Source organism: Ylistrum balloti, unplaced genomic scaffold (genome assembly GCF_031769215.1).
Source record: "Ylistrum balloti isolate Yb309-2 unplaced genomic scaffold, AGI_CSIRO_Ybal_v1 Utg370502, whole genome shotgun sequence".
NCBI classification, from domain to species: domain Eukaryota; kingdom Metazoa; phylum Mollusca; class Bivalvia; order Pectinida; family Pectinidae; genus Ylistrum; species Ylistrum balloti.
This window is the reverse complement of record NW_026782325.1, coordinates 107,481-135,137: the sequence shown is the minus strand read 5'-3', so window position 1 is coordinate 135,137 and position 27,657 is coordinate 107,481. Positions and strand designations below refer to the sequence as shown.

The window sequence follows — 27,657 nt, the reverse complement described above, 5'->3', positions numbered from 1 at the left end:
GTCTGTGACGTCAAAGTGACCTTATGCCTGAAATTATGTGTGGTATATATACGTTGTACATGGCTGTAACATACATTATAATCTGAGTAGGAGATATTCTTGAATTCTTACGTGTAAAAGACTCGTTGTAAACTTTAAAATACACATACACATTCAAAAATAAAACGCAGCTCACGGTATACATTCAATTGTGAAGTCTTTGACTAATTTCCACTGAGTAAGCCTGAAAGTCGACAAAGCTTTAGCACGGACACACGTGTTTGTTGTCATGTGAATAGCTACATGTATGCTGTAATCCATCATTAACGTAAGCAGATTTTTAACATCAATGAATTAGACACAACACGGCATGTTCAGTTACATACTTCGATGCCCTCCCGTAAACAGGCAGGATCAAACATCCAAAGGTCATGAAAGGTCAAGCTAACAAGAGGCTGTTTACGAGAAGATTGTAAATTAGTGGTGCGTTAGCTCGGCGTGCAGGAGGATTCAAGCTGTCCGGCTAATGAACTAATTACGACCGAAATACACAGGTAGGATGATTTAAGATTTTAATGTTGTTTTGTCGAAATCAAAAATCTGTTATCTGGCTCTTAGTTTAAATGTAGATGATTAGCCTGCCAGCTAGTTTTTGGTACCGTAGACGACGAAAATAGCACTAGCTATCGAGCTGTAATGATGCATGTCGTCCCTGACTTTCAGATCCGATATGTTGACGGCTAACTCGTATTCTGTGTTTTGCGAATCTGTGTATCAGCTATGTACCAGATGTTTAAACGTTTTAAAAGTATTTTTACTTGCTGACATGTATATATAATATCTAAAGCCGACATACAAGACAAACACACGTGTAATGTACCTACGAGGCGTACACGTGTATAGCCTCCCGCTGTCGCGTACAAGTAAACATAATATCTTCTAAAAGACGACTTGGTTTGGCATTATTCGCTGTTTACAGGGACGTAGAGGAATCTGGCCTACTGATATAGGTGTGCTTGATGGCAAATGTTTTTGATAATAAGCGTTAATAAGCATTGCCATCTAATTACGAACACGTCTGTGATTGCTGTGATTATAATCACAATTACCAGCAGGGGCATGTCGTGATTGGGCCATATGTTGTTGCTTAAAATGTTTCGAGGTATGTTATGAAACACTTGTTTCATGATCTGATAATCTTGTGGCATTATGTGTTGAATTAAGAATTTCAAATATTTCATTATTTAAGAACTTTGGGTCATCTTCAGTCTATGACAGTCATATAAATAATGACTTATCACACTGATGATACTTAGTGTTACTTTCACAAGCATCACTGTAACCCTTGGAAACTCAAGGACAAGTTATTTCTAGGAGGGAAATATGTGACTCTGGTAAAATGCAAGCTGCGGTATACCACTCAGTCTGAGAGAATTCGGATATTCGGATAGTAAGTCAGGGGTCCCGGGTTCGATTCCTAGCGGAGGCATTGAAATAAATAATGACCTCTGTTACATTGGCGCCTATGTAGGGACTTGGGATTAATGCTTAAACCTGGAAACTTGAGGATGAGCTATTCCTGGAGGGGCATTTGTCACCCGGGTAAATACTAGCTGCAATATACCACTTAGCTAGAGAGACCTTCTCTTTAGCTTGGTTAGTCGAGCATCAGACTGGTATGTCAGAGGTCCCATGTTCGAATCCTAGCATAGACTTTGAATGAACGAACTCTGTTACATGTGCATGCATCTGTACTTGTGTGCATTTGTATGTCCATGTGTTTATCCATGTGTTAAGTAATTGTTCATGATACTTGTGAAACTTTCGACATTACATTTTGGTGGTCATCAGTCAAGGTTATTAAGATGAAAGGTCACCCTGGACAACTTTTGAAATGATAAATTTGTGTATAAGATATCTCATGAACTAATGGATAGTTCAGTTCATATTCACAGTGGAAACAATACCATTTTCCCCACCAAGTTCTATACCACAGTGAATTATTTTTTAAACAGCTTACATGCAAGATATTTCATTATCTCATGAATCCCTTTATACAGTACCCTCTCAATATGTTAAGATCAGAAGAAATAGGTGGTGGGGGGTATCTATGTCAGTCACGACCCACATTGTTTTTATTTTGTATATATATTTCATATTTGAAAGTAACAAGACTACTTGCATTTATATTTACATTTTTTTCTTTCCATGAAAAACACCCACCATTTTTTATTTCTTAATATGTAAAATATTAACTATTGAAAATTCATTTTAGTGAAACTTTCTGTATGGTTTGTGGCAGTCTCACTCTTAATCAAACTATGCATAGTATATATCGGATTTGACAGGGCCATAGTGGTAGAGTAGTCAATTATAATAGTGAATTAATTATAATTATTGTTTTTATCAGTAGCCCTTAACCCCTAGGTTTTGGGTTCGAAACTTACATGGTGCAGTCGCCAAATATTGCCTGCAGATTGGTGGTTTTCCTCTGGGAACCCCTGCTTTCCTCAAATATCCACATATGACACATCCTTAAATGACCCTGAATGTAACTGAGATGTGATGCAGCTACAAACCAAACTAATCTTTCCAAACCAGTGAGTTAAGGTTATCTACCATGAGCAAATTTATAGGAAATAGGAAAATTAAGTATTGACAGCTTAAAAAGTGAAAACATACACATATTTTCAAAATTAAAATTACCCACTAGGTATTTTAGTCACAAATCTAAAATTATACAAATTTTTTATTCCTTTTCAATTGAATTATTTTGGAATACAAGAAAAGTTCTGATAAAATGATGCATTTTAATTGTAAAATTTATAGATAAATCAACTTTGACAGAGAAACTCAGAAAGTTTGAGTAAACATTCTGAATCATTTGGTTTAGATTGAGAATAAAATAAAGTTTCGCCTGATTTTCACATGACAGATTTCTGCACACAGATTTATTGTTTTCAATGTTGTTAGGCAGATACAAGTCACTGTCCTACGGTAAAGGAATTTGCATTGTCACATAATACATAGGTATGTTAGTATTGTTGACATCCTAACTCTAATGTAATGGATAGGTATTGGATTGCAAGGATACTTCAAATGAATGAAGTATAGGTTTCAAGGTCAAGGTGAAAAGTTATTTGTAGAAAGCTTTGTCATTAAAGCATCTTCTTACCTTTTTTTATAGTGATAAGTTGGTTGACAAGGCCATTCATATATTGCTGTTCAGTAAAATTACAATGATGTTTATTTAACAATCCCTTAATAAGTCAACTTATGACTTTGCTTTAGAAGTAGAGTGTTCGTCCCCTAGGATTAGAGCAGGTTAAATATGGATAAATAATTCATACAATAGTTGAACAGATGAAAATACTTCTTGTGACAATTGTTTCATGTCTTGAATATGCTGGTATGATTAATGCTTGACAGTCCCATCATCAGATCCTTCTTCCACAGATGGTTTGACATTTTTCCACAACATCCTCTTGTGGTGCATTGGCTGGGTTGATGAGGCCCAAACAGAGACTGGTTGGTTTTGCTCCTTGTTGTCAAATTTTGCTGCATTGATCACCTCTGACTCTCCTGTTAAACTGTGTCCAGCTCTGGGTTTTATGACCACTTTACCTTGGAGCTGCACTTCTAATTAGAAACTCGTTCTCTGATAGATGTCTGCCCTCAGTTTTAAATCTCTTGCTTTAGCTATCATCCTGTTAGCTTCAACCCTGCTTTTCTTTCCTGCCTGCTCCAAGTTGTATGAGAATGATTTTTCCGGTAATTGCACAGTCAAAGTTTGCTACTATTTCTTCAAGAACCTGACCATGCCTCCATATTTTTACAGTATAGCAATGGTCAAGGTACTGACCATTTTGAAACACTAATTAATGTAGAAGTGATTTTCTAAAGGGATATAGTATGTGCATATGTATGTAGCTTTTAGCAGATATGAACCTATTGCTTGATAACTCTGGTAAATCTATTTTGAAAGATTCAAGCTTGAATGAAATTTGTCACCAGAACCTGGAGCTTTAGAGTTATGTAACAGAATTAGGTACTGTTGACATGCAAGGTATTTTTACAAGATGAAAGAGATTTGGTTTAGGTTTATACAAAAATAGCATTATGACATCTAGGTACAGTGTATATATTCTATAATTTCTCTTGACAACTTCTTGTACCATGACACATGATATATATTTTTTTCTGATGTATAAGTGACTTTTATAACTACAAATTTATTTAAAGATTTGAAAATTGGACTACAGGTCTCTTGTTGCAACATTGTGTAAAGTTCAACAGTCTGTTTTGTGAGTATACAATTACTGTGGTACAGTAATATATATACATACACTTAGTACATAGTTTATAAAAAGAATCTCTTTTTCAAAGGTTGCATGTTTGTTGAAGTTTTGCTATATCATTTTCATACATTGTTTACTTTAGAGCATGTATTATTTTCAAATGTTATTTTGAAATATTTTATTGTCAAATCTTTTGTTATGACTTTATAATATCTGAAGCAATGACCATAATGAAACGATAGTCAGTGGAAAACAGGTCACTGGATCATATTTTGAATATTACACTAGTAAATATATTATTTAAACATTGTGAAGCCAAATTCACCAGAATCAAATGAGGTAATGTCTTATCAAAGTTCAAGGCCAGTGGGTTTAAAAATAAATGCAGTATTTCTTTAAAAATGTAACCTTCTTGTTAAGCGCCTATTTAGAGTTACATACATTGTGAGGCCCTTGCTTACATGTCATTAGTTTAGCTACTAATCAATACTTTAGTTGCTCTGGATGGAATGCAATGGACCTCCTGTATGGTGTTCATTGAGGTAGCCATCAGCTACTACAATACCCTACCTCAAAATGGTTCCAGCTGTTGGGTGATAAAACTAAGAAAATAAACAAAAGTATAACAATATGATTGTACAGGGAAATAAAGATCTCATTAACTTTGTTTATGGCACCACTTATTTGGTCATGTGTAACAATCTTTGTCACGTGGAATCAGATACAAGTGTTTGACTTTGGGTGGGCAACATTTGATCGTTCAGATACTCGCAATAAACCAGTCTTAAAAGTAGTTTTATAGATTTACTACCATCAGACTACAATGAGCATCACCTACCAAATATTTGATGTAACTTTACATATTTATCTGTCAGTAATGCCATGCAAAGTATTAGCCTTACCACTCATTACTGCAGTTCAGCAAAAATTACAAATGAAGGCTGTTTCATTGTCTGGTGATAAGCCGGCCTTCTGGTTATGAGAGAGGTATTAGTAATGTGTTACTGGTATATTGGGCTAATTTCAGGAGAAAGTCTGAATGAATGAGGTTGAACAAACGTACAATAATAATAATAAATTTTCATGCAGGAGATTTTGCATACTCTAAGTTAAAGCATCTATAAAATGAGTGCTTAGACCATCCAGTAAAGAAATAACACTTGTAAATGGCTTATTGTGGGTTAATCATTCAAATGAAAACATTTGATCTTTGAATATAAAAATAGTCTGCAAAATCACACGTTGAAAATGGCTGAATAAGTGGTCCAAAATCAAGTGTCACCTTCCTTAATAGGGAGGGTTTGCAAATTTTGTGGTGATTGTAGACAAGATATCTTATGAACCTCTCAACAGGTTTTTTTAGCTCACCTGGCCAAAAGAGTCAAATGTGTTAAAATGTTTAAACAATTTCTTCTGAAATATCAAAAAGCCTAGAATCATTATATTTGACCAGTATTTCCTTTTATGAAGTCCAAGAGAGTAAAAGAAATGACCTTGACCCATAGTCAAGGTCACAGGGGTCAAATGTGTAAAACGTGGAACATATGCACAGATATAGTAATGTTGGTCATAAAGATCCAGGTGAGCGATACAGACCCTCTGGGCCTCTTGCTTTGTATTCACCATATGTTTACAGTAATTAGTAAATGTAAAGCATTATTTGTCACAATGGACCACTTTGAAAGGACAATATTATACAACAATGTAGAGAATATCTGTGCGAGTCTGGAATGTCATTTCTCTTGAAAAACAACTTATCCAGACGTTAGTTGTAAGTACTTGTATTTTTCAGGTAATTCATTTACATAAAATACATGTATTTCAAAAACAATTTAGTGATCAAGCATTATGTATTGACTATACGATATTGTGAAACATTACATTTGAACTATTTTACATCACACCTTTGACACTGTCTAGATGAAATTTGTGTGTGTTTATTATGTATTGGATATGCTATTACTGTACATGTAATTTTTCTGGTGTATAATCATGTTACTGTGTGTAAATTGAGTCTGGTCATTGTTTTTATATCAGAAAAGCTACTATATATGAACACAGTTGAATTGAGATTACATGCAGGGACAACTTTATGAGAAAACGAAGTTCAGGTTTATAGTACAAATCTTATGACAAACATCCGGTTTTCATTGGGTGGCAAGAATCACTTAGACATGCATTGTACTACTTTTCCTGCAGAATTAGGTCAAGTTAGGACTGGTATAATGAAATGTTATAACATTAGTGAGGATGGGGACAGATCTACAGTGATATTAGGTCTAGCTATATTATAGTCAGTACAAAACAGGTTTTAAATCAGTGACCATACTGAAGTAGTGTAATACGTATTTGGTAGGTAGAGGCCTCTGGGTTTAGCAATGACTTTGATCTGAAGATTATTGAGCTATAATTGACTTTTGAATGATTTGATAAGGTTTACATAGCTGTAACAGTTTTATATCTAATACAACAATGGCAAAAAGAAATTAGCAGAGAAAAAGCATGGAGTCAATAATATTGTTATATACCTGTAACAAAAAATGTGGCATTGTGTGATTATATTTCAGCAAAAGGTTTACAAAGAAAAATGAAAAATGGTTCTATTTTGTATCTTAATTATATCACTGTACAAATTTTAACAAATATTTGTTTATTTTTGTAGGAATTATGGCTGACTCAGAAACTCTGGTGCAAAGTGAAGTGTCACCTGACCAGGTGGAAATCCAGACGTAAGTAGTACATTTAGCCCTCCAACCTCTGTTACCCCTCCCCAGACAACACATACCATTGATGATATATACAGACTCATGCAACTTAAATCAATCACTTTATGATATTACTGAGTATTTAGGCTTATACTAATATTTTAAGTTCAACACAAGTAACAACTGTCTAGATTTGTAGAAACATACCTGTCTGCAAAAGGTATTCTTTAGTAAGTTAAACTGCATATCAGGCTCATCGCCTTCAAAAGTCAATGACCAGAAGTTTTAAAAACCACCCACTTACGAAAATCCCCTCGGTAAGATTGGTAAGACACCTTTGGATGGGTGGGGGACATGAATTAAAGTTTTCACAATCATTACGATTGATCATTAAAGTCTCATGCTTTGACAGACTAGATGATTCATCATGATTCATCATGGTCATGTTTCTATCTTCACCGAGGAAATGAATACTGCACCACTTTCAAGATGTATATGTATATAATAAGTCAACCCATTTATGTAGCTGTTCAATTAAAATATAAATCCATGCTCTTTCATTGTCCTATGATAGACCCATCCCCTGATTTTTAGCTTACCTGGCCCGAGGAGCCAATGATAGTCAACTTTTCCTATAAATCGCTACTAGTCATGAACAACTGAGCAAATTTTGACCAAATTTGGTCTGAAACGTCCTTTGGGGAAGGGGGATCCATTTTTGTATAATTGGTGTGTCTGCCAGGTGGGCCTGAGGGGTGGGGTCCTATATGGGAAATTTTGCAAATTCTTCAACTTTTCTTCTTCTGAAAGAGTCCATGGATATTGCCCAGATTTGATCTAAAGCATAATGTAGGGTTAAGAGGAATCAATTTTGTATGGGGTCTGAGGGGCAGGGCCCAATATTCTTTAAAATCCTATTCCTCCTGTAGGAATGATTGGATTTTGCCCAAATTTAGTCTGAAGCATTGTTGGATAAAGGGGAGGACCATATTTGAAATCCTTTATTAAATGGCTGAATAACTAAGTTAGCAAGATTGGCGATGCAGGCCCCTAGGGCCTCTTGTTCAGAATAGGTTACACGTTCATTCCTTTGACTTATTTGCATGATAAATGTATAGGTATTGCTATGTTAGTTTAAACTATTCATTTCAGAAGGCATTGTTTTCTCTGATGTTTGGAACTTTTCCAAATCCTTCTTTTCCAATTTTTTTTTGAATGAGCACAGAACATTCTTTTACAAGAAAATGCTTTTAGAGATGACCATGATAAATTACATGTTTAACCAGGAACACCTGTTAATCCCTAATGATGGTTTAAAAAGGCGCAGGTGTGTGTTTAGGTCAACTGGAGACTTATGATCTTTAGCTTTTAGTGTGGTGAAATTATCGCCCCATGTACAGCCAGGGTCAATTTAAGGTGGCGTCACCTTGTCAAAGCTCTTTACTACCTTACTGAACATCATACAGAAGATCCATTACATACCACCCAGTGCAATAATGGTAAACCATTTCGCCCAAAGCAAAGACAGTCCATTTCTCAACTTTTTGAGAGACATAAACTACCATGAGTATGGAGCACCAAACCGCACAACTCAGATCTTTACCTGGTGCTAAATAGGCCAATGGTCTGCTGACTTAGGTATGCGCGGCTCCTCATTGATTTTTATACTATCTGCCAGATGAGCACATACATTTAGGAACTTTACAACATTTCTTTTTCTTTGCCTAACCTGTTACCCTGTAGTTAGCATACATACATGTAATTTAACTCTAAAATTCGAAACTTAGATGTAAGAAAGTGCACTTTAAGATCACAAGATTAGATTCAGCAGAATCGATTACTACATGAATGCTAAAAATGCTTATGTTGGAAATTGTTGATGCATAAGAATATTAGTATATGTATTTGTCATATTATGTCTGTTTGGGAGTGGGATGATTTCAAGTTTGTCCCGAATGTTCCTGTCCTTCCTTTTACAGTCTGTCATTTACATGTATTTTCATTCGAGATTGATACACATACTTAAATGGCAGATTTTGTATACTTACTTAATTTAAACTATCCTGTATTTAATTAGTGTATTACATAGAACAGCTAAAATTATCAAAACTAAACTACTTTAGGGTGTTATTGTATATCAATATTAAAGACACAAATGTTGTCTTTCATCAAGCAGTTTCTCTCTCCTTTGTAAATTTAAGTTAAAGGGTGTGGTAAGTTCTATAAAACCAGGTCTGTTTATCATACTGAAGCTATCAAATATTCAGTATAGTATATACTGTAGCACAGTGTTTGGAAGGAAATCGACACTTTCAAATATTTTCTGCTTGGCTGGCACAGGTATGATGTCTACCTGTATCTTTTAAGATTTACAGTTGAGTGACCAAGTTTCATCATGTGATCAAAAAATTATTGAAAAATGAAAGTTGTTTTAGAGATCGTATCATTTAAAAGTGTTATTTAGTATTTGAAAAATCAGCCAAAATTGTAGACATTATATACTTTGTATATGTGTATATGTGCTATGTTCAGACACCTGTAATCTACTACAACAATACTCAGCCATACACAACATGAGAATATATTAATTTGCTTTTGTCATGGTCTAGTGACCACAGAATTCACCTAAAATATCTTAACGCATTTTTAGTTCACCAGGTCAGAGAGACTGGTGTGCTTTTGCCATACTACTGTGTCCATCATCTTTCCCTACATATCGCTAATAGTCATAAATGACAGTGGATTTTGACGTTGGTCTAAAGCATTCTTGGATAAATTCTTTGCATAAACTGTGGGTCTTGGCCTCCTGGGATGGGAGGGACTGAGCTCAATAAGGGAAATGGACAAATTCTCTAAAATCCTACTCCTCATGTATGAATGAATAGATTTTGCCCAAATTTAATCCTTTGGTGAGAGACTCAATTTTGTTTAAATGGTGGGGCTTAGATTTGGGCAGGATTAGGGATACAATACAAGAAATTCATTAAAGTTGTTTCTTATTCATTAGAAATGATTGAGTTTTGTCCTAATATTGTCTGAAGCAACCATGAATGAAAGGAACCTCATTTTGTATAAATGATGCATCTCATTCCCCTGGGGCAGATTTCTGATAAGGGATATAAATCATTTTAATACTTTTCATTTAGTTTAGATGTACTAATTTCAAAGAACGAAACCTGATGAGTGTTACAGGCCCTAAGGGCCTCTTGTTTAGGAATGAATGGATTATTACCAAGAGCTTTTTGTACATCCTGATGGGCATTGAGCAACTACTTTATTGATAGGTGTATTCTTGTAAAAGTAAATAAATATATACATATTTCCTGTATTGTGTTTTAGCCTAGAATGTTATGGTTTGGAGCTTTTTTTGTCAGCTGAACTGAATTATCACTGCCAAAAGATTTTTGGTTACATATTCAAAGCCAACACTACAGAAGTGGTTGATCAGACTTTGTTGTAATTTTGTTGAATGTTAATGATCAAATATCTGAGCAAGCTTGTCTCTGCCCCCTAGGGCAGGAGAGGAGAGGTCAAAAGGGTAAATAGAGCTATTTCTTTAAAATCTGACTCCTGTAGGAATGATGGGATTTTCATTGCCCAAATGTTTTTTTGAAGTAATCTAGGGTGAAGGGGAATCAATGATGTACAAATGGTGGGTTTTGACCACCTTGGATGACAGGAGCCCAATAAGGAACATACAGCAAATTCTTTAACAGCTTACTGCTTCTGTAGGAAGGATTGAATTTTGCCCAAATTTGGTCTGATGCATCCTTGAGTAAATTGAAATCAGTATAACAGGTTGGTCTAGGCCCCTTGGGATGGGAGGGGCAGGAGCAATTCGAGGGTAATGTAGAAAATTATTTATAATTCTTCTGTTGGAATGGCAGGATTCTGTCCCAATTTGGTATGAAGCATGAATTGATTGGCTGACCCCTATGAACGGAGAAGGGTGGGGCCCAATATGGAAATAAATATAGTGTGTGCTATGTTCTGGTAAATTTAGAATTTGTTTTCATATAGTTTGGATGAAGGAATTTCTGCCAAACAAAGCCAGATGAGCAATACAGGCCCTATAGGTCTTTTCAAATTCATTTAGCTCCATAGCTGTGAAGGTCAAATATGTTTTACAACTCAGTTATTTAGGATACAATTTGGCCTAGATTGTTTACAGTAGAGAATAGCTACTTTTGTTGTACATATCAAGGTATCTATGTTTACAGAGAAACCCAAGCAAAAATTGGAAATGGCAAAGACAGTTCTACCAATAACAACACAGACCAGAAACAAGATGTCGTGACCAATTCTACAAACACCACAGCTCAGGACCAGGAGAACAAGTCAGCAAGACGTAAGTGTGTAATGCAGAGTTTCAAAAAGAAAGATCATGTTTATCTCCTAAGTGATATCAATAAATGAATTAGAAATGATAAGAAAATGACCAAACACCTCCTGAAATACTTCATGTATGTAATTTGTTGAATCTTCTATATCGCTAAACCTACAAAAAACTGCAGTAGATTTTGTAAAGTCTTGGTGTAAATTACTTTCTTATTAGTTATTGATATTCATGTCCATTAACATAATAATAATGATGTTTGTGTGTTAACATAGTGAAAAATTCTTTTAATATTCTTAAAATCAGTAGCAGTTGTCTGCTGAAAATGATAAGATGATAACAATATGTTATAAGAGGTTTTTGTCCAGCCTGATACATATACATACTGTTAAATAATTAATTTTCATGGAAGTTTTATTTTTGTGAAGTTTGTGTTAATCTAATCCACGATTTCATCTGTCCATGAAATCATGAAGAATTAAAAAAAAATTAAATTATTAGTAGATGTTGATTTCAGGAGTACTGTTTTTAAGTTAAAATCAAGTGTTAACAAACTGATGTTCTTTTGAAAACCATGATCTTTGAGTTTCCAGGAGATATAATTTCTTGGTACATGATCACTTAAATATATTTATCAATGCTCTAAACTTTTGATGACTTCATTGTTTTTGTACACAGATATTGATGATTGTCTGACAGCCAAAACCATGTGGACATCTGATCCCTCCACCCCTGTAATATTGAGGATGGGAGACACTCCTCCTTACTCAAACACACCAATAACAACCATCTCTGTGTTTGAGAACACTGTAAAAAAGCTGCCAAATGGCATTGCTATTAGTATGTTAAAGTAATAATGTTTCTTTCCTTTATTGTTCGGTCTCTAAAATGCTTCACTTTTTTTATTGCAAAATGTTCTCGCGTGTATTGGTTTATCCAATGATTATTATTGTTCATCATTTATGTGAACATTAAGATAATTTCTCTTTGTCTTGCCTTTCCATTTACATACCTTTAAATGTGAATTAAACATTTATTACAATTTTCATCAGGGGGAGAAAAAAAAATGGAAAGCACAGATTCATTTAGCTGTTTTTTGAAATCCTTGCTTTTTCATACTCTGAAATGGAAGAAAATTATTTTGATTAAATAATGAAAGTTGAAATTTTGTCCAAAATTTAAAGACTCTGGTCTTACAAAGGATAAAAATTATATAACAAAATGAATATTCTATATATAAACTTAAACTGACAGGTGATTTGTTGTCTTACCAGCGGTCAAACGGAATGGTGAGTGGGTGAAATGGACCTATCAGCAGTATTATGATGAAGTCAAAACTGCTGCAAAGGCTTTCATTAAGGTAAGTATTGAGGATGGCAGTTGGTTTTGTGTTTTGACCTATTTCATGCTGTTTTCCCTTTTGCTTTGCTGCTGGCAATGGTGGTTGTGTAATACTGCTGCTGTAGCACAAGAGTAGAAATCTTTATCGTATTTCTGCTTTCGTTTAAAGATTTGAGGAAACACCGTTATTTTTTTCAACTTTAGATAACTGTTAAGTTTTATTTAATTCAAGATATATAGTGTACCCATAAAATGATAGACCGACATTACATTAAGCATGTTGTAGCAATAGAAGTGATAGAAAGGTCTGGAAATTTAGAAAATAATTCCATAAAGGTAAATTTTTAAAAGATTAAAAAAAAAATGAAGACAATGCATATTTGTTTTGTTGAAAGTGAAAAGTAGGATGAGATCAAACTTTTACATAAATATTCAGAATTTATGTTTTCAATCCTCAGCTTGGACTAGAACCATACCATGCAGTCAGTATTCTTGGATTTAACTCACCGGAATGGGCCATCGCAGATTTAGGGAGTATATTTGCAGGGTAATATTTTACACCTTTAAATTTTCGGGCAAGTATACTTGCTGTATATGGGGGAAAATCATCCTTTTCTTTTGTTTAGTGTTTTTTGTTTTACCCTGCATAAAACTCTTTATTTTCACTCAGGTTATAAATTTAGAAATGATTGAACAAATGTATAACATCACCATGGAAACAACTGGAACTTGTAGCCTATCCATGCATTTTCAAGTCATATTACATGCTTGTCATAAATAATCGATCTTGATTGAAGATTGTATTAATTGCTTCTCATTTCAGTGGTCTTGCTACTGGAGTCTACACAACCAACACACCGGAAGCATGTCAGTATATATTGTTTGACTCTGGGACTAACATTGCTGTAGTGGAAAATGATACACAACTCCAGAAAATCCTTTGTATCTGGGATCAGCTCCCACACCTCAAGGCCATTGTACAATATAATGGAGAACTGAAAGAAGCAAAGGAAAATGTCTACACTGTAGGTATTCAGAAAAAAGAAACTGCTTGTGTATAACACTTCTTAAAATGCATTAACTGGATCAATTAAAAAAATCATATATTTTCAAGCTACCAGGTAACTATGTTTGATATTTTACTTTGGAAAGTAGTCCGATTCTTTGTTGTATGGTGCTATGCTTTAAATGTGTACCAAATCTGTTCAGGATGTTATCTTGTTTACAAGTCAATCAGGGATCCATGCATGCATACACATAATGATATTTATATTATTGGTACACAACCCCTGTGTGAGTTGGATTTTACTGATACTAGGTTAAGTAGGATCAGTAATAACGTAAGATGGAGACATATTTTCAGACATATTTTTTAATACTTACTGCTTCACATGTGATCTTTTATTCTTTTAGTGGAAGGAATTCATGGCTATGGCAGAAGGTGTGCCAGACTCAGCTCTCCAGGAAAGACTTCAAATGCAGGCTCCCAACAAAGCTTGTACATTAGTGTATACGGTAAGGTTACAGGGTTGTCAGGAGGAAGCTTTGAATAATTCCTGTTTCTCTTCTGCTTGACACATTATTTATGTAATTAGACATAGTTTATCCAATTTTTAATCATTGTAACATGTACAGTAGCAGACATATTGATGGGTAATAGAGCAGTAATTGTAGGTCGCTGTGACCTTTGGTTTTTCATTCACTGACCTTTGGAAGACTGCCTTGTTGTCCTTAGTGGAGGGGTCATATATAAAAGCAAATTAATTTCTGTTATTCTGGGCCTCTGTCAAAATAAAATGAAAAGCTTGTGATGACTGAGTTTCATTGATCTCATTTGTAATGGAAACTCATATAAGATTCTGTTTCTCAGATCACTATCTGTGAGAAACACTTCATTACAATGAAATGAAATCTTAATTGGTGATATTTTCACGCTGTCTCAATATTTGATGATGTCACAATGCATTTTAATGCCATCAAGCTATGAATTTAAAGAATAGAGACCTCTTAGTGTTAAAACAATGTGTGGTCATAAAAATTATTGATACTTATTAAAAGGATATCTTGGTAGTGGTAAACATTACCTCACAGAGTGCTGGATCACACAGGTTCAATATTTACACATATTAGTTTAATTCATATAAACTTTAGGAATGGTGCTGAGGGATGGACTTTGATGATATACTGTAGAGATTTTGACAATCAAATTTTAGCATGTTATCACTTTTTTTGCAAATAAGCACAAGAATGATTTCTGTACATCCACAATGGTATAAATGACTGAACAAAACAGCAATACATGCAATCATATTTCAGCATAAGTTTTTCAGTGTGATAAATGCTAAAATAGGCTTACCTTTGAAAAAAGTATGTTTGCCCTATCCAATTTTCTCAATAGTAGCCATGAGATTTTAGTAACTATCCATACACTGACTGCTTGTTTCTGCTTTCAGTCAGGAACAACAGGAAACCCTAAGGGTGTTATGCTGAGTCATGACAGTGTAAGTATTTTTTTAACGCTGGGGAATTTATTCCAAGACTTTATTAGGATTCACCTACTTACATTCATTTTATTTTTTATAAGGATTTTAACTTTTATTTATCTTTTTACACATACTTTATTTAATCTATTTACACATATTTAATCTATTTACACATACTTTATTTAATCTATTTACACATATTTAATCTATTTACACATACTTTATTTGTCTATTTACACATACTTTATTTAATCTATTTACACATACTTTATTTATCTATTTACACATACTTTATTTATCTATTTACACATACTTTATTTAATCTATTTACACATATTTAATCTATTTACACATACTTTATTTATCTATCTATTTATTTAATCACACACATATTTAATCTATTTACAAATACTTTATTTAATCTATTTACACATACTTTATTTATTTATTTACACATACTTTATTTAATCTATTTACACATATTTACACTATTGCGACGGCCTTTCAGACAAAATTTACCGATCCTTGCCTTCTCGTTGGCTGAAATATCGAAAAAGAGTTAGAGCCCTCTAGCGGCAAATTTCTGCGTAAATATTGTCGCGATCTTTCAAATCGCTATTATAAAAGCATCCACAATCAGTTTATTTTTTCTAATAATAATACGATTACTATATATTTAAAAAAATAAGCACAGTGTGGTTGAACTATCGATAAATTTTGACCTAGCTCGCAATGTACCATTGAATTTGAGGTCGATTTTTTAACATGTAATGTTCTTTTACAAAAATGAGTGAACCTTTTCAATGTCGTTTGCCTTGAACGCTCCCCATACAGAACACTGTGCATGCGAGTTGGTGCCATGGTAAGAAGCTAGTCTGGGGGCTTGGTTTGAATCATCAACTAACAGCACTTATAAACAAACAAAACTTACAAACAGAAAATAAATTTGCTTTTATCCTTGTCATTGTGGCAAGATCGTCTTAATATATAATATCGCTTTACCTCATTTGACGTCACAAAATTGGACTGTTCGTCCCACGCGCACACCCGCAGATATGACACTTTTTCAGGTTTTTCACACCCACCGCCATGACACTTTTTCAAGTTTTTGAAGATCAAAAGTTTGCGCAAGGTACATTTGGTGCTCATGATTTATGAATAATATATGATTAATACTGTACTGATCATGATGTTGACTTTGTTATAACTTGTATTTTTTGTTCCTTGAAATGAAAATATTCCTTCAAACAAAGCGCTTATAAAAAACCCCAAAATATTCATGTTTATACTTTTCAATTAAATAGAACGAAATATTCCATAACATATTTATTCATTTTGCGTGTCATGGTGACATTATCTAATGCATTGGAGATCAGAAATAGTAGTGGCTATAGTGAAAATATTGTAAATTTTGTATATATATGGAAGTCTGGTTTAATCTCAAAGAACTACCGGTATGTCTTTATAGACATAATTACTGGAAGAAAAGTCTAATCATGATACTTCAAGGAAGATAGGCATGTTAATACATTTAATGTATTTATTTACACTTTTATCTATCTGAAATGCTGTGGACACCTTATCTACTTTCTTCAACTACAAATATAATTATAATAAGTAAGGAATATTGCTTTGCAATACATTTGAAATAAAGAAGTAGGTATAAAGTCCTTTCGATTTGTATAAATCCCCATATTGATAAGATAGTAATTGCAACATCTTGGGTATTTCAAAGGTTTTATTTAGTCAACTTTATCATAGAGCTATTCATCATTTGGCTTGTTGGTGATAAATATATGGTTGTGTGTATGTTGTTGTTTCTTTTTTTTTACCTATTTTGATTTGTTCACATTATTATTGTCGTTAAATTTGAAATAAGAATTACAAAAGATATAAAATCGCGTAAAAATTCAGAAAAACAGCCTCTGGTTCTCTTATTTTAGTAATTTTTGCATTCCAAAGTGTAGGAGTTTGGGGAAAGTAACATATCTTTGCTGTTACTTGTGAACATTTTTCAATACGTTTAGCCTCTCAGTACTTTCAGTACTTTGATTTAAATGTATTTGCACAAACTTTATTTAATCTATTTACACATACTTTATTTAATCTATTTACACATACTTTATTTAATCTATTTACACATACTTTATTTAATCTATATACACATACTTTATTTAATCTATTTACACAAGCTTTATTTAATCTATTTACACATATTTAATCTATTTACACATACTTTATTTAATCTATTTACACATATTTAATCTATTTACACAAGCTTTATTTAATCTATTTACACATACTTTATTTAATCTATTTACACAAGCTTTATTTAATCTATTTACACATATTTAATCTATTTACACATATTTAATCTATTTACACATATTTAATCTATTTACACATATTTAATCTATTTACACATATTTAATCTATATACACATACTTTATTTATCTATTTACACATACTTTGTTTAATCTATTTACACAAGCTTTATTTAATCTATTTACACAAGCTTTATTTAATCTATTTACACATACTTTATTTAATCTATTTACACAAGCTTTATTTAATCTATTTACACATATTTAATGTGTTTTAACTTCAGTTTGTACTTGCTGAAGACAAAATGTGAAGATGCAATCTCGCTGAAACGTGAAATAAATATACCAGGTATAGAAGTAATCTGGCACCATATTGGAAACTAAATTGATGCGCCAAGCCATTTTTTCACTGTATATACTATGCTTTATTCACAGTCAGACTTTTACTAGGCTTAAGAAGGGAGAGATGTAAATATATCATTCATGTGTGATGGAGGTCAGGTAATGATAAAGTTATGTAACTTCTGACTACAATGATAGCAAAAACCATCGGCACTGAATGATGTCCCTTCACAATGGAATTGATTTACATGTCAATCACATGCCCTGCAAGCAATGTTGCCTGAGTGGCTTGTTTACAATAAAGTTACTTATTTCAATTTTATTTCAAGAAAATTTACATTTTGTTTACTTTTTTATCGTTAAAATTTTTTGTAAGTAAGACTATTTACCTTTTATTTGTTTTACTTTAGTTTATGAAATCATAAATCCAATGGAGCGTAAGATAAATTGTATAAGGAGCAAAGCATTAACAAACATTTCACTGACTGCTCCAATGGATTTACAATCTTGTAAACTTAACAGATCAACGTTAATACTTTTTCTAGTTTCTTGTAACAATAACAGCGTTCATGGAGAGTCAGATACAAGGATTTACCGTATGTAATCTTTGTTCCATACAAAACAGCGGTTTATAAAACCTGTTAAGTGATAGCTTATCCCTACCCATTTTCTCTGTGTCATCAATAGAAAATAGTTACTGCATTTTACAAATTTCATTCACATAAAATATCCATATTTTACTTAAAACAATATACCTATAATTGCATTTAGTTGTTAATGGAATAAATCCTATTGTACTTATATGAACTTGAGGTATTGGCAAAAAATACATACGTAGAAAATATTAATGACTTTAAATGTTGGAAAGTGGTGTGCCAAAAGGCGAGAAAGAAAGAGCTGGTGAAATGCATCACGTTCAACACCTAAGTTGTTGAGTTGCTTACACCTGGCGTATGAATCCTGAAAGCTAGGAGTGATGCAATGTAATTGTATCTGAAGGAGTACTAGTAAATATGTCTAAATGAAGCGAGAAAGCCAGTTAGATATGTCTAAATGAAACAGGAAAGCCAGTTAGATATTTCTAAATGAAGCGAGAAAGCCAGTTAGATATTTCTAAATGAATCGAGAAAGCCAGTTACATATTTCTAAATGAAACAGGAAAGCCAGTTAGATATTTCTAAATGAAACAGGAAAGCTAGTTAGATATTTCTAAATGAAGAAAGAAAGCCAGTTAGATATTTCTAAATGAATCGAGAAAGCCAGTTACATATTTCTAAATGAAACAGGAAAGCCAGTTAGATATTTCTAAATGAAACAGGAAAGCTAGTTAGATATTTCTAAATGAAGAAAGAAAGCCAGTTAGATATTTCTAAATGAAGCGAGAAAGCCAGTTAGATATTTCTAAATGCCCAGTATATTCTAAATGAAAAACAGGAAAGCCAGTTAGATATGTCTAAATGAAGAAAGAAAGCCAGTTAGATATTTCTAAATGAAACAGGAAAGCCAGTTAGATATTTCTAAATGAATCGAGAAAGCCAGTTACATATTTCTAAATGAAACAGGAAAGCCAGTTAGATATTTCTAAATGAAACAGGAAAGCTAGTTAGATATTTCTAAATGAAGAAAGAAAGCCAGTTAGATATTTCTAAATGAAGCGAGAAAGCCAGTTAGATATTTCTAAATGAAACAGGAAAGCCAGTTAGATATGTCTAAATGAAGAAAGAAAGCCAGTTAGATATTTCTAAATGAAACAGGAAAGCCAGTTAGATATGTCTAAATGAAGAAAGAAAGCCAGTTAGATATTTCTAAATGAAACAGGAAAGCCAGTTAGATATGTCTAAATGAAGAAAGAAAGCCAGTTAGATATTTCTAAATGAAACAGGAAAGCCAGTTAGATATTTCTAAATGAAGCGAGAAAGCCAGTTAGATATTTCTAAATGAAGCGAGAAAGCCAGTTAGATATTTCTAAATGAAGCGAGAAAGCCAGTTAGATATTTCTAAATGAAGCGAGAAAGCCAGTTAGATATTTTTAAATGAAGCGAGAAAGCCAGTTAGATATTTCTAAATGAAGAGAGAAAGCCAGTTAGATATTTCTAAATGAAGCGAGAAAGCCAGTTAGATATTTCTAAATGAAGTGAGAAAGCCAGTTAGATATTTCTAAATGAAGCGAGAAAGCCAGTTTCAAAATTGAGAGTATATGATTACATCATTTTTTGTTTTACAATAGATCACATGGATATGCAAGCAGCATGGAGACAATGTTAATTACAAATTTGGAGTGGAGGTTGCTGTGAGTTATCTTCCCTTGAGTCACATTGCAGCCCAACTGATGGACATACACATTCCAGTGTTATTTGGAGGCACCATATACTTTGCACAACCAGATGCGCTTAAGGTATGAAAAGTCTTACCTGTTCTGGAGATAAAAGTCTAACCAGTTCTGATGATACCTTGTTGAAATATTTGTTTGTCTTCCTTATACTATTCTTTAGTTTTTTGTTTAGCTCAAAGATCAAAATCTATTTCTCATCATTTTCATTGGAATTTTGTTTCAAGGTAATTTTTATCAATTTCAGGGTACACTCAAGGATACTTTGAAAGAAGCACGTCCAACTGCCTTTTTTGGTGTCCCTCGTGTTTGGGAAAAGTTCATGGAGAAAATGATTGAAAAAGGGAAATCAGTCACCGGAGTGAAGAAAATGATTGGTACTAAGGCCAAAGAAATCGGTCTTCGTGGTGTCTACGCCAAAATGAACAAGTAAGAAAATTATTCTTGATGGTTGATATTTTTTAACTATTGAATTTAGTTAAAAATTACATCTTTAATATTTATAAATTCTCTGAGCCAGTTAAAAAAAACAAAAATACATTATTTTGAGTCTCAATCTAGTTACATGGTGTGATGAGAAAGCATATTTAGTAATTCATTCAGCTTTTTATTTCTACAACTTCAATCATAAGCTGTGATTAGCTGTTGATTTTCTTGCACGAGTTGCCCGATTATGGCTACCAGTATGCATATTACTAAGAACAGGAGGTTTTTATAAATTGGGACACAATCACAACAACGCAGACTCAGGTCTGTTTCTCAGCTTTCCAGGAAACATAAACTGCCCTAGATAGGAGAGTGTCAAACCACACACCTTGTATGCTTGAGGTTGAGTAGGTCTTTGCTGTGTTCTGTTACATTATTTGAGTGAAAGGATAAAGGTGAAGAAGCTTGGCTTGAAAGTCACTTGATATTGTGAATATTTTATGATGACCAGTGAGATTTCTCATTGATGAGATTCAACTGCCTTCTGTACTTATTAACAAATTTGTTTTTAGACAGTGGATGCCATTTGGATGGACTTTGGCAAATATCATGGTTTTCAACAAAGTAAAGGCTGAACTTGGACTGGACAGGTGCTCTATGACATACACAGGTGCTGCTCCTATTTCCCGTGAAACCATCGAGTACTTCTACAGTCTCAACATTCCTTTGCTGTCTGTGTTCGGACTTAGTGAGTCAACAGGTACGTATGCAAATTCATTAGATATATTCCATATATCGTGCAGTAATCGAGTATGGGTGCTTATTACAAGACTGTTATGATATTACATGGACTTACTGCAAGACAAATCAAAATGGACACTTACTCTTATGCATTTCATATAAATTGTATCAAGTAATTTTTTGGAATACTTGAGACTAGAGATGGGTGTGTTTAGGCCAAGTATCCCAAGATTGAAGATTGTTTTTTAAGAACTACATTAAGTCAGTCATTATTTTGAGTCAGAGGGGGTAAGGTGAGACAAATACTGTATATAATTTCATAGAATTCTACTAAAAGAACTGTTAAAATATTTTACTTAATCAAACATGGTTTCATTGATCATATAGATAAATATTCACTTCAGATAATTTCTTTTTCGCAAGATCATATTATTTAATCAAATTTGTCAAGTTTTCCAATTTTTCATGATCAGTTTATACTTCAGAAATTGTTGAATTTTCCAAATTTGATTGTTCCAGGTCCACATACAGTAGATACTACAACAGATTTCAGAATAGGAAGTGTTGGTAAGGAAACGCCCGGCTGTCAAACAAAAATAGCAAATCCAGAAGAAGATGGAAATGGAGAGGTAGGATACTTGTGTATTTTTTTTCATTATTAATTACAGAAGGTAGAGGTAGATGGACATCTCAGCTTGTCAGTCAGTCTGATAGCATGCCTTGGTCCCTGTTGGTTTCCTGCTCCATTTTGAGACTTATCTGTAAATAAATATGGCTGACGGTGGTTTTTGGACATTGTTTGATTCATCTGTTTGTACAATTGTTTACAGATATGCATGTGGGGTAGACATGTTTTCATGGGCTACATAAGAAATGAAGAAAAAACAGCTGAAGCATTCGATGAAGCAGGTTGGCTTCAATCAGGAGACATTGGTAGAAAGGACGAGGATGGATTCTTATTTGTAACTGGCCGAATTAAAGGTTGGTGAGAGAATGCTATAACTGTTGTCCAATCTGGTGTAGCAATCACCTTGTCTGTGTATGAGAGTGTGTATGTTTATGTATCTGAAATGTGTACAGGTTATTTTCATGAATGCACTCTACACCATCATAATGCCAAGGTGTACACCTCATCAGATGTTGGTGGTCATTTGTCAATATTAAAGGTCAAAGGTCATACCTTACCATTTTAATCCTCTGATAGATGTAGGTGAACCACTGCTCGCATCAAGTTTATTTTCTGAGAATTTTATCCTTTATTAGCAGCTCAGTATCAAGTATATATTTTCCATTATTGCATGATTGCCTTGTAATGCAGTGAATATAACCATAAAATATATATTTTTTTGTTGTTGGAATTATCTGAATATTTTACATTAAAAAATACCTACATGATTAATTTTTTTAACAATCTGTTTATGAAACAGTTCTTCAAGTCTTTGGGCACTCATTCAGTGGTTATGATGTTCTAGCCCAGGAAAGTTGATTTGACCTTGCTTTTTTTAAACGTGGTCATAGATGTGTGAGGGTCTATGGGCCCCTCCCCCCTGTTTAGTCCACTTGGCATATCTAAATAGCTTCTGTGACCTGTCACCTCAAAAGATTGTTTTCTCTTTCTTCTACTTTGGAATCAATCCTGTCAACTTTATGCCTATTAGATGATGATGTAGTATATGTTGTATTTTGATAGAGATAATCATCACAGCTGGAGGAGAGAATGTGGCTCCCATACCTATAGAAAACAATGTGAAAGAAGCACTCCCATTTGTATCTAACTGCATGTTGATTGGAGACCAGAAGAAGTTCCTCAGCATGTTTTTAACCTTTAAGGTGTGTATCTTTGTTCTTGGATAAAAAAAATAATCCTCATGGTTTGTAGTTTACAAACTCTATACTTGTATTCGTTGTTTTTGCGAATGTTTCTTTCTGTAATTTTATTACATTGTTTAGCTTCGACGTATAAGATAAAAAGTAGTCTATCGATGAAGATATTGAATACCTACATCTATACTCATTCGGCACTTGTTTTAACACTTTGATTAGTCCATGGGAGGAATAGCTTCAGATATCTGGTTTTGAATTATTATAAAATTTGTGATATATAAATGCACCTTTTGGGGGCTTTAAGTTTTGAAAACATACAATATTATCTCCCTGATGAAAATTTTAATAGTTAGCAAGTGTGTGGACAAGAGTATAGTCATATCTAAATTTACTGAGATAAACCTATGCATCTGTAAAATTTTGTATCATCAAGGTTGAAATGAATGCTGAAACTGGAGCCCCAACAGATGTGTTTACTGAAGAAGCCAAGGAGTGGTGTAAATCTGTTGGCAGTGAGGCAACAAAAATGGCTGACGTTCTGGACAACAAGGATGAAAATGTCATGAAGGCTATTCAGGCTGGTATAGACCAGGCCAACACGAAAACTACCTCAAGGGCCACAAAGATACAGAAATGGTCAATCCTTCCAACCGATTTCTCCATCCCTGGGGGAGAACTGGGTAAGATTACAATTTCTCCCATCATTCACAGGCTTGTCACCCATTTTACTTGTTCAAGATTTCTATGTCAACCCCTAGAGTAAGATTTCTCTGTCAACCCCTAGAGTAAGATTTCTATGTCAACCCCTAGAGTAAGATTTCTATGTCAACCCCTAGAGTAAGATTTCTATGTCAACCCCTAGGGTATGATTTCTCTGTCAACCCCTAGAGTAAGATTTCTATGTCAACCCCTAGGGTATGATTTCTATGTCAACCCCTAGGGTATGATTTCTCTGTCAACCCCTAGAGTAAGATTTCTATGTCAACCCCTAGGGTATGATTTCTCTGTCAACCCCTAGGGTATGATTTCTATGTCAACCCCTAGAGTAAGATTTCTATGTCAACCCCTAGAGTAAGATTTCTATGTCAACCCCTAGGGTATGATTTCTATGTCAACCCCTAGGGTATGATTTCTCTGTCAACCCCTAGGGTAAGATTTCTCTGTCAACCCCTAGGGTATGATTATGATTTCTATGTCAACCCCTAGAGTAAGATTTCTATGTCAACCCCTAGGGTATGATTTCTATGTCAACCCCTAGAGTAAGATTTCTGTCAACCCCGAGAGTAAGATTTCTATGTCAACCCCTAGGGTATGATTTCTATGTCAACCCCTAGGGTATGATTTCTATGTCAACCCCTAGGGTATGATTTCTATGTCAACCCCTAGAGTAAGATTTCTATGTCAACCCCTAGAGTAAGATTTCTATGTCAACCCCTAGAGTAAGACTTCTATGTCAACCCCTAGGGTATGATTTCTATGTCAACCCCTAGGGTATGATTTCTATGTCAACCCCTAGAGTAAGATTTCTATGTCAACCCCTAGAGTAAGATTGGGTATGATTTCTCTGTCAACCCCTAGGGTATGATTTCTCTGTCAACCCCTAGGGTATGATTTCTATGTCAACCCCTAGGGTAAGATTTCTCTGTCAACCACTAGGGTAAGATTTCTCTGTCAACCCCTAGGGTATGATTTCTCCTGTCAACCCCTAGGTATTGATTTCTGTGTAATCCCGTAGGGTATGAGTTTCTTATGTCAACCCCTAGTGTATGATTTCTATGTCAACCCCTAGGGTATTTCTATGTCAACCCCTAGAGTATGATTTCTATGTCAACCCCTAGAGTAAGATTTCTATTTCCCTAGAAGATAAGAAGATTTCTATGTCAACCCCTAGGGTATGATTTCTATGTCAACCCCTAGGGTATGATTTCTATGTCAACCCCTAGAGTAAGATTTCTATGTCAACCCCTAGAGTAAGATTTCTATGTCAACCCCTAGGGTATGATTTCTATGTCAACCCCTAGGGTATGATTTCTATGTCAACCCCTAGGGTATGATTTCTCTGTCAACCCCTAGGGTAAGATTTCTCTGTCAACCCCTAGGGTATGATTTCTCTGTCAACCCCTAGGGTATAAGATTTCTATGTCAACCCCTAGAGTAAGATTTCTATGTCAACCCCTAGAGTAAGATTTCTATGTCAACCCCTAGGGTATGATTTCTATGTCAACCCCTAGGGTATGATTTCTCTGTCAACCCCTAGGGTAAGATTTCTCTGTCAACCCCTAGGGTATGATTTCTCTGTCAACCCCTAGAGTAAGATTTCTATGTCAACCCCTAGGGTATGATTTCTCTGTCAACCCCTAGGGTATGATTTCTCTGTCAACCCCTAGGGTAAGATTTCTCTGTCAACCCCTAGGGTATGATTTCTATGTCAACCCCTAGAGTAAGATTTCTATGTCAACCCCTAGAGTAAGATTTCTATGTCAACCCCTAGAGTAAGATTTCTATGTCAACCCCTAGGGTATGATTTCTATGTCAACCCCTAGGGTATGATTTCTATGTCAACCCCTAGAGTAAGATTTCTATGTCAACCCCTAGAGTAAGATTTCTATGTCAACCCCTAGAGTAAGATTTCTATGTCAACCCCTAGAGTAAGATTTCTATGTCAACCCCTAGGGTATGATTTCTCTGTCAACCCCTAGGGTATGATTTCTATGTCAACCCCTAGGGTATGATTTCTCTGTCAACCCCTAGGGTAAGATTTCTCTGTCAACCCCTAGGGTATGATTTCTATGTCAACCCCTAGAGTAAGATTTCTATGTCAACCCCTAGAGTAAGATTTCTATGTCAACCCCTAGAGTAAGATTTCTATGTCAACCCCTAGGGGTATGATTTCTATGTCAACCCCTAGGGTATGATTTCTATGTCAACCCCTAGAGTAAGATTTCTATGTCAACCCCTAGAGTAAGATTTCTGTCAACCCCGAGAGTAAGATTTCTATGTCAACCCCTAGGGTATGATTTCTCTGTCAACCCCTAGGGTATGATTTCTATGTCAACCCCTAGGGTATGATTTCTCTGTCAACCCCTAGGGTAAGATTTCTCTGTCAACCCCTAGGGTATGATTTCTCTGTCAACCCCTAGGGTAAGATTTCTCTGTCAACCCCTAGGGTAAGATTTCTCTGTCAACCCCTAGGGTAAGATTTCTCTGTAAACCCCTTCGGTAAGATTTCTCTGTCAACCTCTATTGTATGACAGATAGTGGGTGCACCGGAAGTGAACCGGGACTACTTCTACACACATTGTATTCTACATGTATGTAAACAAATACACATGATGAGATTCAAGGCTTGTTGTCCTGCACAGCTTAGACGAAATAGATGGAAACCAAAACTGAGCTGTATTTCCGTAATTTCTTTTAAATCTACAGTTCGTTGTTTCTCTTTTGTTCAATTTCAATACAAATTTGGACAAATAGCACTGAAGCATATGAACAGTATGAGTTAATGATGATGAATGGGATTAGTTTCCTCTAATCCTTTCCTACCGTCTCCTTCAAATCTGAAGTTGAGTTCACAAGTGTAATGTTATCATACTTCATGTAGCAAAATCAAAATTTTCACATTTGATAAATTACTGGAGTGATGATGAACTTGTACATTCATAAAGATAGCCATAGAAACTATATACAGTAACTGCAATTAAGGTTAATTTTTAATTAAAATTGAAATTCATATTTTAACCCAAAAAGGCACGAAAACAGGGTTATCGTCAAAAATTTGCATGTTCATGGCAACTGTACTGTGATTGACCTCTATGAAAGAAGCTATTTTTAAAGGGCTCAATTTTTTCAAGGTTTTTCTGAAAATATTATCATATATATCATTTGAATATGTAAATTCATGCATTAAAATGCAGATTCTACTTAACACCCTTTAATCTGTAACTTTATACGTGTACTTGCAGGTCTGAATAAACTACATGACTTACGTTTTTACTAGTATCCCTGAAAATAGGAAATATGAATTCTACAAAATAATTTGTTTATTCTTTCTTGTAGGACCAACACTTAAGACAATGAGACCCAAGATTGTGAAGAAATACAAGGAACAAATAGAGGCATTTTATGTTGAATCTTAATGATAGCAGCTCAGACATGTATGTTTTAATCTATGATTGACTGGAATGAAAATATCATACAGCTTAGGGACTTACTGTTGGTAGTGATAAAACATGCACAAAATTTTATTCATGAAACTATAGGTATAAACAACGTTACAGAATCTCTAAGATCGAGGGTAGGAACACAGCTGAGGTGGTGGTGACCTCTGATATTGTTTGATTTTATACTCATTTATTGTGCATTTAATGCGTAATGATTTGCCTGTATTTACTGGAAAATTTATGATTTCTTAAAGAACAGGATGAAACAGAACACAATGTCGCAAACTTTTTCTAAGGAACATTTGTATACTCTGTTTCTTGTAAGTGAATATTCTCTTTGTTGAGAAACTTATACTATGCAAAAATTT

The 27,657-nt window shown here is 34.2% G+C and overlaps 1 protein-coding gene across 1 annotated transcript; it reads left to right on the top strand.

The window, feature by feature from the left end:
• The first annotated feature begins 445 nt into the window (after positions 1-445).
• LOC132555515 (long-chain-fatty-acid--CoA ligase ACSBG2-like) lies at positions 446-27,657 on the top strand. The gene is made up of 17 exons (XM_060219864.1): positions 446-533; positions 6,940-7,006; positions 11,203-11,330; positions 11,997-12,158; positions 12,593-12,678; positions 13,118-13,206; positions 13,483-13,684; positions 14,073-14,174; positions 15,113-15,160; positions 20,037-20,204; positions 20,386-20,567; positions 21,137-21,324; positions 21,825-21,934; positions 22,136-22,286; positions 22,996-23,135; positions 23,563-23,809; positions 27,186-27,657. The coding sequence occupies exons 2-17, from the start codon at positions 6,945-6,947 to the stop codon at positions 27,263-27,265; spliced, it is 2,145 nt and encodes a 714-aa protein (XP_060075847.1). The 5' UTR covers positions 446-533; positions 6,940-6,944; the 3' UTR covers positions 27,266-27,657.